At 34.6% G+C, this 15,338-nt stretch overlaps 1 protein-coding gene across 1 annotated transcript in view; it reads right to left on the bottom strand.

Moving 5' to 3' along the window:
• Positions 1–1,688: 1,688 nt before the first annotated feature.
• dy (transmembrane protein dusky) overlaps positions 1,689–15,338 on the bottom strand; it is a 31,920-nt gene continuing 18,270 nt past the window's right edge. Inside the window, exons 2-4 of the mRNA XM_073093894.1 lie at positions 11,650–11,706; positions 4,069–4,291; positions 1,689–3,962 (exon numbers count right to left, since the gene is read on the bottom strand). Of these exons, the coding sequence (XP_072949995.1) occupies positions 2,530–3,962; positions 4,069–4,291; positions 11,650–11,700 (1,707 nt within the window). The 5' untranslated portion in view covers positions 11,701–11,706 and the 3' untranslated portion in view covers positions 1,689–2,529. The remainder of the gene's footprint in view (positions 3,963–4,068; positions 4,292–11,649; positions 11,707–15,338) is intronic.

Below are 15,338 nucleotides of genomic sequence, written 5' to 3'. Positions count from 1 at the left end.
ATATAATATATATATATATATATATATATATATATATATTATTATTGAGAATAAATCTCACTAAGCACTATGGATTTCACAACATCTCATCCATATGATGCAGAACAAATAAATATTCAGCAATGTAATTAAATCCATATAATAATATATATGTATGGTAATAAATCTTTAATTTAATTACATGTCCCATTGTTGCAGTTGTCTCTAAACATCTACATTGTAATTCTCAATTATATTTCAGATCACCATGAAATAAAATTGAAAATTAGACGAGCTTACCTGTAAGCGAACCCACCCTCCCAAAATCAAAACCCATACTGCAACAATAAGAACAAAAGAGTCTCCTAGATATAGACAGCATGCATATTATCAAGGAGACTAAGTTGGAAATGATAGACTCTAAATTAAGTGAGGAATCCGGAGCTGTCACTGTCATACGCAGTGTCAGTGGTCTTTAATTTTTTTTTTTGTTTTTAAAGGCTAAACAATCGCGATGCCGACGAGTGGGAAGAAGGATACTACATTGTAATTCTCAATTATATTTCAGATCACCATTCATAAAATTATAATCAGACTTCGCTTACAGGTAAGCTCGTCTAATTTTCAATTATAACAAAAACGAACGTACAAGGGCCAACGTGACGTAAAAAAAAAACTAATAAATGTATATATAAAATACTATAGTATAAATGAGGAGGATAGTTCTCTTAGCAAACAAGCAAAGATTCTTAAATTTCAGTTTTATCAATCTGAAGTTATAGTAAATTTAAACTTTGGAAGCCTCTCCTGTAAAGTTGTAATTTTGCATTTTGGCCCATATACATAGGACCCATCGATATAGCCACATAAACTAGTAAAAAAATAAAATATAGTGCGTCGGGGAGTATCTAATGATAATGAGAGCTTACGTATCTATTACCTACAGTATCATATTAATTATATAATTACTTTAATTAATACTTCTGGTGCAATCTTGGTAACGAAAAAACTCAAAAGTATCGAGTCTAAGAAATAGAAACTATGGAGTGTTACTTTTAAAGGTTTTCTTTTTGAAGAGCGGATGTTGGTATCTGATTAATAACACTAATATTATATTTATAACCAATTAAAGGACTATAGGTCAACAGTATATTATTATGTTAAAAGCATTTAAGTATATCGATCATACTACGTCAGGCCAATTATTTTAATAATTTGTACGACACATTCCATATATCTTTTTTATCCAAATTCTCTCTGAAGTGAAAATAAAAAGGGTTTTTATTTATTGAACTCTAGCAAATTGACCTCCATAACGTAAAGTTTAAGAGTACTACTACAGCGTATTGCCATTTTAAGGAAGTGTTGCGATGTTAGGTATAAGATTATGCACAAAATAGGATCAAAATAGGACATTCACTTAGGAGCATTTTATTTTTTGCCTGAAATCGGTATTTAGAAATAAAAACACAAAAACTTGAATATATCAAAAACAAATCACTATCGGCTAGGGTACTTAATGACAAAATCTATTGCAAATGAGCTCTACTTTTACCCCTCCAAGGGAATGTATCGAATTTTCAGTAACCCTTTATAGTGTATCATAACATCTCACTTTTTTTTTAATATTATACTTTTTAATTGCTTTGCCTATTGGGATTATTAGTTATGGTCAATTATAATGTTAAGGGTAGTAAAATAATACAGTCTTTCGAGAATAGCTTTTAATTTCCGAAGGTATAGTCTACATAATGTTTTGATATTATAATATTTTGTCGCTAGTCCAAAAATAGATACATAATTCATTTTTCAAGTCGTTAAGATTTATTCAACGTACTATAACTAAGTATAATTCTTTTCTGCAACATCGAACAACTTTGTAACATTTCATATATTATTTATAATATTAAAAATGAAAAATAATTAAACAATAAATTAAAAACAGAAGAGGAGGTACTCAGGTGGTATAAAATAAATAAATTACAGGTAGGTAGTAATGACTAAACGAGAACTAAGCTAAAATAAATAATATTAATACTAATGACAAGTTACTTTAAACTATTACTAGCGGTTCACCTAAATGACGCTTAAACCATTAGGTTTTCCGTTGCCCCTATATCAAAAATATATATTTGAACAGAGGTAACAGAAGATTGTACTAATCTAGGTACCTATATTTTAATACTAAATTCTGTCTATATTGATTACGGTTTCAAAATACACTATCATTCAATTTTCATGAAATGATTTACTTCCAAATATTGGATAACAAATCTGTAATAACAGATTATCTGCACTTGAACTTGTTAAGTTTTGGTCAGGTATTGAAATACGAAATTGAAGCCTCATCACGTCACCTTTAAATTACATAATTCTAAGTTACAACTTCAATAACCACAAAACATAATTTAAGTAAATAATAAAGATGCCCAAAACGCATCTAAAAGATTGAGCACTCAGATAACACGCGAAATATAATAGAATTGGCATGGTCTACATACTCAGTCTCATCACACTAATATGTACAAATTACGTTAAATAAAGGCATTGTTACGAGTAAAATCGACTTTTTGAGATAACATGCGGCCCTGTCGTGGGATGTGGTCGAGCTATCGTCGTAATAGCGGCGGTTTTCTTTTTTAACGTAGTAATTGGTCGTAATTTGAAGAATAACACAGCTGACACGGCGCATGAACAGATTAATGTGGCAAGTAGAGCACCAAGTGTAGCTGCGAAACCGGGCGTTGTCATACACACAAGGCCTGGACTTGGGACGACTCTGGGTGCTGTTGATTCTTCAGAGGAATCTAAGTTCAAATCGCCAGCGGATACTACCCGAATAACTCTGTTCACTCCTACTTCCTTCTCAGGAGATGTTGCACGCCTTTGCCTTCTAACTCGGCGTTCATCCCTTCTTACTTCAGCGCCGACTGGATAAGAATCTATTTGCGGTGGCCCATATTCTGCATGTGGGGCAATAACGTTATGAGCACCATCAGAACATTGTTCGGGGCAACGGTATCTGCAAATCTGTATAGTACACTGGAAGTGAACCTCCATGGAATCAGGGAACTTGAAGGCCTGGAAGTGGGCGTAAGATAGAACGGATGCGCTAGCTCCAAAGTTCTTGATCTTAGTAAACCTTGACATTAATTTTGGTCGTGTTACACAGCCTCGCCTATCGACTAATTGTATAGGAGCGCGTTGACCATCATGAGCTACGCAGTCTCGGACTAGCATATCAAATTTCGCATCGTCATCCTTGATAGCTAGTACCATTGTCATCGTTTGGCCAATCTTAACAAGCCCTGACACTTCAGATGCCCAAGGTCCCTTGCCAACTTGAATTTGCATCCAGCAACCAACGTTATCTCCAGCAAAGTCGGCTCGTACCACATCTAGCATATCCACGGGGAAAGGTCTGAATGTGACAGCTTTTTCGTACTGATCATGCCATGTACACCGTAATTTGCGAGCCTGATCCCAAACTTCTTGAACTTGTGGATCATATTGTATAACTATAACATTTTCGAAGTAGGTACCAGCAGCTGCGACGTCGCCTCTATATCTTGGATCGCCACTTCCAGCAGTGCCACATGCGTGAGCACCGATTTCAAATGAAGCAGAAGCTCTGCCTAGGTTCGGTGGAAGATGGACGCATTGATGATTCGAGTAATGTCCTTTGGAAAATACAATGCCGAAGAAAGGTTTATCGAAGCTAAGGAAAACTCTCATGGCGTTCTTTTCACATTTTACGTCTAAAGAGACTATTTTGGGCATATCCGGAGCAGGTGCTGGCCAGACATCGCCAGCGCCGCTAAATACTTTGTCGCTAGCAGAAGTTTGCGCATCAGCCGGTGGTGCTTGCGGCGGGGGTGGTCCTCTGAATCCTGGTCCGATATCGTTCTTGTGATGACTTACTGGTGGCCCCAGAGCAAATGGTTTTGAATGAATGGGATGATGATTAGGAATCCGTGGCATACCTGAAAACATAAACATAATGTTTTAGAAAAAAACATCACCAAAAATGTTTACTTTGTAACATCATTTTCAAATAGGATATCGAATAAAGTTTATTATTATGATTACCTAATGGATGGTGCGACTGATGGTGTGGTGGATTCTGTCTCCTATTATGCGGCGGTGGGACAGGAGGTGGTGGTCCGTTATAAGCGTGGCTTGGTGTTTCTCTCTCGGAAGACTCCATTGCTAGCTGGTCGGTTGAAGGCTCCGCCGCACTGTTGGTGTCGGAGCTCTGGCTGCCCCCTCCGCCTCCGCCCTCATTTGACGTTTGGTCGCTTAGTGTTCCACTCTGAAATATAAAGCAAACTATATAACTAAAGGGTTTTTGCATAGATTACGTAAGTGCGTAAATTTATACTGCATCATTATTTAAATGTTTTTCTATCTACGATAAATGATATTCGAAAATAATTCCTGTTTAAGTGTAAGTAAATCTGGAATATTTCATTTTGATATGACACACAACGGAGAAAATAAAAATATTGTATCGACGATCTTGCCAGAAGGTCTTTCCAACCGAAAACCTTAATAACTACCAATAAATTGGTTTTAAATCAAAATACATGTACGCACACGACGCCTTTGAATACCGGTACTTATTAAATCTCATATGTTGTTCTGACACAAAAATTACTCTGTTTTTGTAGCATCAGCTTTCACTAGCGCGTGTGGGCAATATTTTAAGTGTTATTTAATTCGACACACTGACCGTTTTAAATACCACCCGTTAACCAACAACCGTGTCGAAGATATGCGACAACACCCAACCTGCATATACTGGGTCGCTCGTACGAAATCTTACTAGATAATTCCTCGCATCAAATTTCCTCGGCGCACGAATAGAATGATCATGTGAAAGTTGCCCATGATTCTGGTTTTCATTTAATTTAAATCGTAGTTATTTTAAGAATTCTTGTTTCCAAATTTTTTTCCAATAGACTGGTTCCATGGAGTTCGAACTTGCATTTCGTCGTTAATTATATATTTTTTGCTCTCGAAACTTAAATCTCTCATTAATTGAAGCGATGTTGTTGCGGCAGCCGCTCGGCCGTAGGGTGTAATGAGTGATATGACCATTGGGTGATTTTCAATATTGCCCATAATAAAATCGTAATTAAACCAATTAACAAGTTAAAGTTGTAAGGGATACTTGTTCGTTTGTAACGACATGGACCGCATTGATGTATAGGCATTGAGAAGCTTATTTATATGTTTTAAATAATAAAGCAGCAGGTAACATTCTAATTAGGTATGTTAATGAGACTATTCTACACCACTTATAATTCAGTAATTTTGCTTAACCATCCATACGGTAGATAATTAGAAAAAGTATATAAAAAAAATTAATGAGTAATGTTTACTAATGCTTATTTAACTTTATAAAAATGAATCTTTATATATTGGGCGAATCCGTAGGCACCAGTTAGTATTTGATTATGGGTGTTGACGTCCATAGACCTAGTATTAATGAATTGTCAGTACTTTTATAACTCTCATTTGTTTCGCCTCGAGGTACAAAATTAGAAAGTATTGGCCGACCCAAGATGTGCCGAGACTTTTTATTTCTCCAATAAAGATTTATGCGTGGGTTTGTGAAGGTCTCCTACGGATAGTTGGATCCAGCAATTACTTTAGATCACTATCAGAATGGATCACTTGGGACTAAGTTACTACACGGTTAATAAATGTTGCGTCATCGGGGTACTTAGAAGGAGAAAGTTGAGGTTAGGAGTTACGATAGGAATCAATGGACAGGTTAATAAGATATTCTTAAAACATCAATACCAGTCAAAATATTTTCGAAGGCACTTAAAAGTAAAATGTTGGCTATTAATTTCAAATCACCGATTCCTATTTTTAATCTCGATCATTAATCACCTTTTCGACGAGTTAATGCGCTGTCAGTTGTTCGAGTTGATTAAGGCGTGTAGCGTTTGGTATTTGTAAATACCGACAAGTGGGTAACGAGGCATTTGTGAAGCTAAGTACTTGGCTTTTGTTATTTTTGAGCTGTGGTTAACTCGTAGCTAATATGGTAATAGGTTGGTGTACGAGAGTTTTACGCAGAACGAGCATTAGTCTCGTGTCCCCTTCATTCACTTTTTTTATCCCAGAGTATAAAGATTATATTAACTTAAAGTCCTCTAGCTTCCTTTGGAAGACTTGATGCTCGATCGATGGGCCAGAACAAATAAAGTATATTTAATTGTTTTTCTTTTTCTTTTGACATAACAACTAAGCCGTCAAAAAGTTATGAATTTAAAGGGAAGAATTTAATACATTTAGTATAAACTTCCTATAAAATACGTACCTACATCTAGATAATCAGTGAAAGATAAATACCTAGTTGAAAGGTAGTAGAAGCCGCTAGAAGCAACACAGTTCAATCAGGGAGTTCCCAGTGAAAATTATAATTACATAATCCGGATAATCCATAGCATCATGATGAATTCAATGACTACATTAAGAAAATCCTTCGTTTTATTTTTTCCTAATACATCTTCATAATTGCTCATCATTTAAAAACAGTCACTTGATACCATCAAATCATCAAAAATGATGCTCTGTTGTAGATTTATTTAATCAATTTCAGATATATTTCACATATTAATAGTATCGAACTTTCATAAGACTGCTAATCTAGAAGATAGATCGGTATAGTAGAGTTGTCGTTAAATAATTTTAATAGTGGAATTTAAAATTGGAATCCTCAGTAAATTCAATCGCAAATCCAATGTTTTCCAGTAGTGCGCTAAAAAACGATATCCGCGTGCGCTGAGGAGCGGCCGTCAAGTGCAGTGTGTCAGCGAGGTCGTTGCTCTCGGCGGACTAATTTTACTTTCATTAAATCGCTGGGTGTATCACTCACAGCGTGTCGGTAAGGCTCCTTACACACGGAGCGGTTAAACGATAACTACGGTACACGGCGTGGCAATAATTACGATCAATCTTTGATAATTTCCTTTTTAATACGTATCTTTCTGTTTACATTTACATTTGGCTTACTTGTGTACTGTTTCGAATATGAAGTATATAATATTATTATTGAAATGTATTACTTTAACACCGTTTTTATATGGAGGTCTTCGAAATTATTAAGTTAACAAAGTATGTTATGTATTGTTGTAAAGTATTTTATGCGTGTTGCACTATTATTACTATTTAAAATGGACTGTTGTATATGATTTTTTTTAATTACCTTACATTAACGCAATTATTTGATCATACCACCCTTGTTACGTTTGTACTAAAACCAAACATCTTTGTAACATATAAAACCATAAAAATGGTAGGTACGCACTTTGAATTTTCTTGTGGCTCAAATATGGAAAAAAACTAGTTCATACATACAGGCTACACCATTTTTAACATGCTGTTCATGGAACGACGGATATTCGAACAATTGTATACAAGTTCATGCGGTCTGAGCGGAACCAATATCAATAAAAGTTCCTTGTGAGAAGGGCCTAAGATATTGCTAGTGGTCGTGACTTGTTTCGCACTGCCTAGACGTTCATTTTCCCATTGCCATTGTGCTGTGCAAATTTGTTTTTGTTTTCGTTTGTATTCAGTATTGCAGTCAATGCTTGTGCTTTATCAATCTGAATGTGGGATTCACGTTTCAGAATTGTATGACATTTGCCGTTTTAGGCAAAATTAACCCATTTGTGAATAATAAGGAATATAAGAAAAATATATTTATAATTACGTTCAATTTATCTATAAGATTATTTGACCAGGATTAGCATGCTCTACTGAGTATAAAGAGCTTTGATCACATAATTATAAATTCGTACGATTAAAAGCTTGTTAAATATTTTCTAATAATATTTTTTGATTTAACTTTGTCCGGATATACAAAACCATAAACAGAGCTTTTATCTACATGTTCTATAATATACTTCTTAATCACTCACTAAACAAGTTATACAGCAGAAATAATTACCAGCATAAAAAATAGGGTAACACCACCAATAGTGGGACAAACGATGACGAGCAGGATTTCAAGTTCGATGTGTGTCGTCGCTGTAGGTCGCGGTGACCGGTGGAAAGCTAGCTTTTACTCTTCACAACACCCATCTATTGTCGTAAATCGTTACTGCGGTCTTCGACTCGTTTTCCGCCAGACTGACAGGTATACAATTGGGTCGTGCATGCGTACCTACGCGGCGCAATTAGCAGGCCTTATGTGCGTTGGCGCAAGTAAATCTACAAAGTTTTAAGAAGCTGTAAAATGTTCTTATGATATTGCAAATTTAACCAATAATGTCAAATTGTACGTATGATGTACTGGTTTATAGGATTATCTATTTTGTTTTTTTGTTTATAAATGAAATCTGGATTTTTTCCTCATTATCCGAGATATAATTCATTAAGGGAGAAAATTTCGTGTCAGTTTCGAGAGTAGTAATGTGATGTATAAAATAATATTGAAAAATAATGCGTCATAACAAAATCTCACGGTACGTGATTAAGAGGCTGACAGAAATTTGCTTAGTAGTATAATTCGGTATTGATCGAAGAGGATCAACCAAATCTTTCCCTCAGGGCTTTATAATTTTATTCAACCCGAAATAATATACGTACAGTATTATCGTGTACACTAAGTGGTAGTATATTAATTAAAGTGTGGACTATTTACTCCAATTATTCGATTAAATGTCATTTAACCCCAGTTGAGACTCTTCTAAATAGTTACTCTCTTTTTCGAAGTCAATGTTTTTATCGAATCAAAAATCGAAAAATTCAACGCCGTCCCTCAGAATTGGAATACTTGTTATTTTATCTGTCTTTGCTGCTAGAATCAAAATATAGCATTAGTTAACAACGCCTTATTACTACAATTTGTATGCAAAATTGATATGGGAAATAATCTGTACAAATTATAGCTACAAGACCTATCACCCACCCATAATCTAGACCACGCGGTTCCATATTGACCCTAATGACTTAAACTAAGCTCATTCAGACAGACAGGAAAGTTGTTTACAGTGTTACTTAGGTACAATGATACCTAGTTAGCTGGGTTCACTAACCTTACTCCTTAAAGGCTAAACGGGTAAATAGTGTACGTAAACGGAACTTGCAACGTCCGTCATTCGCAGTCGACATGCCCATTTTTGGTGCATTTACCCGCTGACCGTATTAGATTCAATCTCATTGCGTTTCCTATAGACACACCCTACTGTTTGTTGTTGATTTTAATCTCTAAAATAATAATGATAAGGTTTTCTTTTATTTGTTTTGTCAAAATGTGTTTTTTTCATAATTATGAATAAAAATTCATTAAGATATATTATTATAGGGTTACGTGTAGATAATCTCCATCTAATTCGAATCGAACACCATTTCTACTATTTTATATGAGTTTAATATGTCTTTTGATAAGCTCATGACGCTCTTAAATTTATAGCCTCGCTTTAAAATTCCTGTCGTGGGCGCTATGGATAAACTTAATTAGATATTTAAGGTCACAAGTCTCATAATAGAAATATAAATTATTAATTTTTGGCGTATTCTTAGGAGCATAAATCCGAATACCTAAGTGGATTATTTTATAAGTAAACATTCAACACTATATTTCAATGGAATAACTAGTTTGTTGTACATTAAAAAGACCGAAGGTTTCATCATGTCAATAGATCGTAAATAAAATAAAACATAACTTCCGGTGATCCGTACATCATAGGTCCAATAAGTAGAGCGGCGCTTAAGGCTTGAAAGTTAATGATTTTTAATCGGTTCCAACCATTTACAGCACATCACTAGCGCCGCCAACTAACCGCATCGACTCGCTTGGATGTTTTCACAAAATTAGTGTAATCGATTTATGTTCAGTGTAATCGATTTTATTACACGCGCTAATAGTTTTTCATGACGATTTACGACTAAGATTTAATTATAGAGTTACTTGTAGTTGATGAATGGTGAATTTATTAAGAATCAGTTTAGCGCTGCTGTGTTCTGGTTTGAAAGGTGTAAGGGATACATAATTATCTTACTGAGGTATTACCAGCTTAGTACTCAGGGGTAGCGGCGCATCTGTGACCGGACTCAGGTGTCTATACTTACCATCAGGTGGACTTCATGCTTGTCTGTTACTCCAATGTTATAAAAAAGTGAACGTAGTTTAACTAATTAATATATAGAAATATATCTAAATCTGAGATGTTTCGTTTATCCGTAAATAATCTTACTAGTATTTATGAATTAGTGCATGTAGACTTATTGTTTAGTATCTGAATACATAAAAAAGTTAGTAATAAATTCAGATAAATACATCATGTACGCTCTGCTGAAGTTTAAGCACTAACTCGGTCTGTTAATTTCTTCTAATTCAGGACAATGAAGCGGTTTCAAATATTTTCAGACGTGTGGTATGTTTTGATTGCACTACTAGAGATATTTTTATTTAATATTCTAGTTACAAAAGCATGCTTTTAGTTTTAGGACTATTCGATTAATTTTATAAATATTTTCATTTCTGCTGATGTTGATAAAAATAGCACAATGTTTCTCATATATTCCGAATTTATTAAATTAATTTCTATCAAATTATTCGTTCCAAATAACGTATTACGTTACTGACATCTGAAAAATACCACAAAGGAAACCTAATTGTCTCGAGCTCTAGTAAGTATCATAGAAGTACCACAAAAATCCCAGTCGGCTCAAACAATGTGTGGTCGGGGAAACTTAGTTGACATAAAAAGTAAAAGCGAAAAGAATTTCGGCATTTGTCACGTCATTGTGGCCGTATGTTATCTTATAACCAAGAAAAAACTTGTATGACCTTACAAATAAACTAAACACAATGTAACATTAACGTGAACATATTCACACGTGACCCCAGTCATCTCAGTTAAGAGAAAGTCCATTCAGAAAAACTCCCCGACTCTATTATGCTAACTAAACACTTGTATTTACATATTTCGTGTATTTCTATGAATTTCTATGGAAGATCAAGGTTAAAGATTTTAGAAAGACTTTCTTTTGAACATTTATCAACTATTTAACTGGATTACTTTGAAGCTACTGACAAGATGTTTCGACTATCACCCATAATATGATAATGTATATTATTTATGGTATTTACTATCCGACCATGTTTATTAATATTACTTATTGAAATATATTGTATTCTCACTTCGTATAATATAAATCAATAATTTATTATTTATTTTCAAGTAATCGAAGTGTTCTTAGCCAGTTACACTATTTAATAGCATCAACAAATCAAAAGAACCAAAAAATTTAACACTATTAGACTAACATTGAATATGTAATCAGAAATTAGTGAAATTATACACTAATAAGTTATGGCTGAGTACCTTCTGAGCATCCCACAACTTGGAGATGTCTAGAGCGTACTCTACTGCGTAAGTCCAGTGCGGCTTAGTAAAGATTACAGAGATTAAGAGTATTTAAGATTATCATTATGTAGTTTATTAAGAGAGCTCAAAGAATAATAAATAATTAATTTTTGTCAGTGCCGTCCCAATCTTTAGTTTGAATACATTTTAATTTAGTTATGGCAAGAAAATAGTGCTTTGACTGCATGATATCTCCTTTATACGTGATTAATTGTTAAGTAATTTCACAATAAACCAAGTGTGAATTAAAAATATGTAAACACTTTTTTCTCACCATATGTAATATGAGTAGGACGCCTATAGCCAGACTGCGCCTCAACCGCATCGTGAACTGTGAACAAAAAACATAAATATTACACTGTGTACATAACTCACTACATAGACCTGATGCGGCTTATCGCTGCGGCTCATACGTCAATTGCGGTTGCGGCTACGGCTTGCTGTTACGTTTGTAAAGGTTAGCCTTTTATCTTTATAAAAGTGAATTTAGGCTAGTGGTAATAGCAAAAATGCGGTCCACCATTGCGCTGTACATGCCGCATATGGATCTACCATGAAATTTTAATAGGACAGAAATTGTCATATCTCTAAGGACGAAATTGAAAACCATATAAGTGCATTGGTCTCGTATCCTTTGAATTAAACGGCATACCATAACGGTGTGCGGTATAAAACAAAAATAACTTATTTATGTATCGTTTCATAGATGTAGATTGTATTAGAAAATCTATCTGTGTTAAAATATCATTGTTTCATGTACCACTGTTTACTGTCAATAAAACGAAATTGATAAGCGTAAAGTGCAAGGGTCAACTAAATACATGTGTATAATCGACGCAGTAGAGTACATCTCTCATAACATAAAGAAATTTAGTGTTCTAGTAGATCTCCGACCCTGAAAAGGTATATGACGCAAGCCGTAACCCAGCTCACAGTTTACCTTTACTTGGCGCTTGTCGAAAGTTCAAATGTTTGACTTTTGATATTGGTATACCATTAAAGCAAGGGAAAGTTCTCTCGTGGATCGTGTTCCCATCGTTTGTGTTGAGAAGTCCCTTGTTTACAAACTGTGAACTACTAATAGAATCTGTGGATAACTAATAAGTGAAATTGAAATGTTCGTCTGGAATAAGCATAAATATAAACGCAAGTAAAACTTGAGTTAATTTTGGAAACTATAATAAATTTCGATCATTTTAAATCGGATCATTCTAATAAACAGGGTGTTGAGGGTGTTTATTATCAAGGATTATTTAGGGTTTACGATCAAAAATCAAAGGAATAATCGTAAAATTGCATGTGCGGATGGGGATAAAGTAAACCTTCAAATTAATCTTATCCTATACGATAATCCGAGTCGCGTAGATGCCTTAGATCGAAGTGGTAACGTCTTATGCTATGAAAGTTTGAACCCTATTTACTCTACTACTGATATATTGTTCGTCTCTCATTACGATTAGTTTCAGTTTCAACAGCCATTCCTTCTGAGACAAAGCATTCAATTCATTTTTAATTCATGTACTATTGTTTTCCTCTCTCATTATGAGCCTACTTCCAATTCCCCAATCCCACGAGACAGCTTTAATTTGATTGTAACTAGGGTAGTCTAAAATGTCATACGCTAAAGATATCTAATTGTTGAACTTTGTGGTTCATTTCTATGACATGACAATGTTTGAATTTTTATTTGACGATACCTACTTCTACGAGTATTCTGTTTTGGCTAGAATAGTTTTTTATTTGGATTATAATGCTATCTAGCCAGGGTTTAAATGTCTGTTAAACAGAAATAAGTGTACCTAATGTGATGCCTCTGAAGTCGACCCATAAAGGACTGTACAACCTTCAACTTGTAGAAAGCGATATTTATTTGTCTTTTCCCAAAAACACGATACGTAATCCATTGTTGTGTCACGTGAACGTGTAGACATGTCGTAAATAATGAAGTGCATTAGAAACTGGAGATCAAAGGTGAACAGGTCTTACAGATAACGTCAACAGTATGTATACCCTCTTGGGATTTGAAAGGAAAAGCTACGGATGTTTGACTTTCTTCGTATGAGATTAAACTATCCAGTTGGTTATTTATCATACGAGCTTGATAAGTAAAGGAATTTTGTTTAGATAATATTTTAATATTGTGTGATGCAATTACTATGTATTGAAAAATGAATGGTTGCCTAAATTAAATTATAACATATTTAAAAAAAATCTATGTAGTTCCTTTTCCTAAAGACATGACCAGATCGATTCATACAGCAACAAGTACATACTAATCTAATACTTTAACCGATCATCGATTATATTTATTAAAAATTACTCTTATATTATAACCCGTTCTAATTAACGCAAAAAACCACATCCCACGAACAAGCGACCAGCCCGAAAAGTAGCTGCCAATATTAATTGGCAGGAGTTGAAAAGTCGAAAGTAAAGACGTGGGCACACGATCGCTTTTAATCACCACATTTTGGGCGTTCCCGCCAAACGGGTTGGGTTTGATGTAGGCCGTGGAACCGGGAGAAAGTAACCGGAACTTTTGTACTGCCACTTTAGGTTTTTGCGGTACATTTCGCTTGCAAATATGCGGTCGGTACCCATTGTATAATTACAGTGGCTCGTGCTTTACGATGTTTTGATGGGTACCGACGTGGATGAATGGAAGAATAAAATTTAAAGATCGAGAGGTAATCGTCAATAAGTTTAATCGATGACAAATGGTAATTCCATTAATGCTAATAGTGCAAATGTTCCTCACTGTTTGCTTAAATTCCACTGAACATTCTTTTAAAATATAATTGATGTTTGAGATATTTGACACATTAATCTGGCGAGGAAAGTAAAATTGTATTTTTTTACGAAATACGAAATTACCGGCGCAGTTAAGTCATTACATCCATTCATTTCTTTTTAGATAATATAAAAAGAGTCTAGTTAAGATCGTAAATATTTCTAACTTATTAATTAAGGAAGAAAAATTTAACATACCTAACATGCACCGCAAAAAAATGAATGTGCACACTTCAACCACAAACCATTAGACATAAATGTCGTGGGTGGCCCGCAATAAAAAGTCAAAAAGTTTTATCATACAATGTCGTATTACTTCCGGACTAAATTCAACTGTTATCTTGCTTAATTACCAAAAACACGCATTTAAATTCAATTAGCCAACTTCATTAATTAGACAAATCAAGCAGGAGCTTTCTAAAATCATGAAACGTTATGTAACTCCATTCATGTTCGAAGCTGTCTGGCTTGACGCAATGATACCAATACCGCGTGAAGCATAACCGCGTATAATCAAATGCGCATACCTTAGTGAGTCAGATTACGTGGAAATAGGGATGGCGATTCTTTCCGAAAAAAACCGATTCTTGAATCGATCCAAATCGATTCACAAAATAATTAAGGGCCAAAGAATCGATTCTCCAAAGATCGATCATCGATCTTTTCAGGTAAAAAGGGCGTACCTATATAGGAAAAAAGGTAATCTGGACCAAACTAGCACTGAAATACATACCGACTTTCGATTTTCATCGAGATCGATTAAAATAATCGATTTTTAATCCAAAAGATCGATTAATCGATCTCAGATCGCCATCCCTACGTGGAAATGAAAAAGTGGGGATTAAGATTTGCGTTTATGACCGATTCGTTGCGGTAGTGACCCTGAACTTGGTTTTATGAATTACTTCATTGTTACTTTATGCTTTTCCGTTATAATAATGGTAAGCGATCCTCTTACGTATCTTATATATAAAATTCTCGTGTCACAATGTTTGTTACCGTACTCCTCCAAAACGGCTTTACCGTTTTTTACCAAATTTTATATGCATATGCAGTAGGTCTGAGAATCGGCTACTATCTATTTTTCATACCCCTAAGTGATAAGGGTTATTCACCCTGAATATTTTTTTATTTATATGGCAACACAACGTTTGGCGGGTCAGCTAGTTTCTA

Source organism: Epargyreus clarus, unplaced genomic scaffold, assembly GCF_041222505.1.
Source record: "Epargyreus clarus isolate Ecla_fem2 unplaced genomic scaffold, WU_Ecla_fem_2.2 ptg000005l, whole genome shotgun sequence".
Classification (NCBI taxonomy): domain Eukaryota; kingdom Metazoa; phylum Arthropoda; class Insecta; order Lepidoptera; family Hesperiidae; genus Epargyreus; species Epargyreus clarus.
This window is presented reverse-complemented; position numbering and strand designations above follow the sequence as displayed.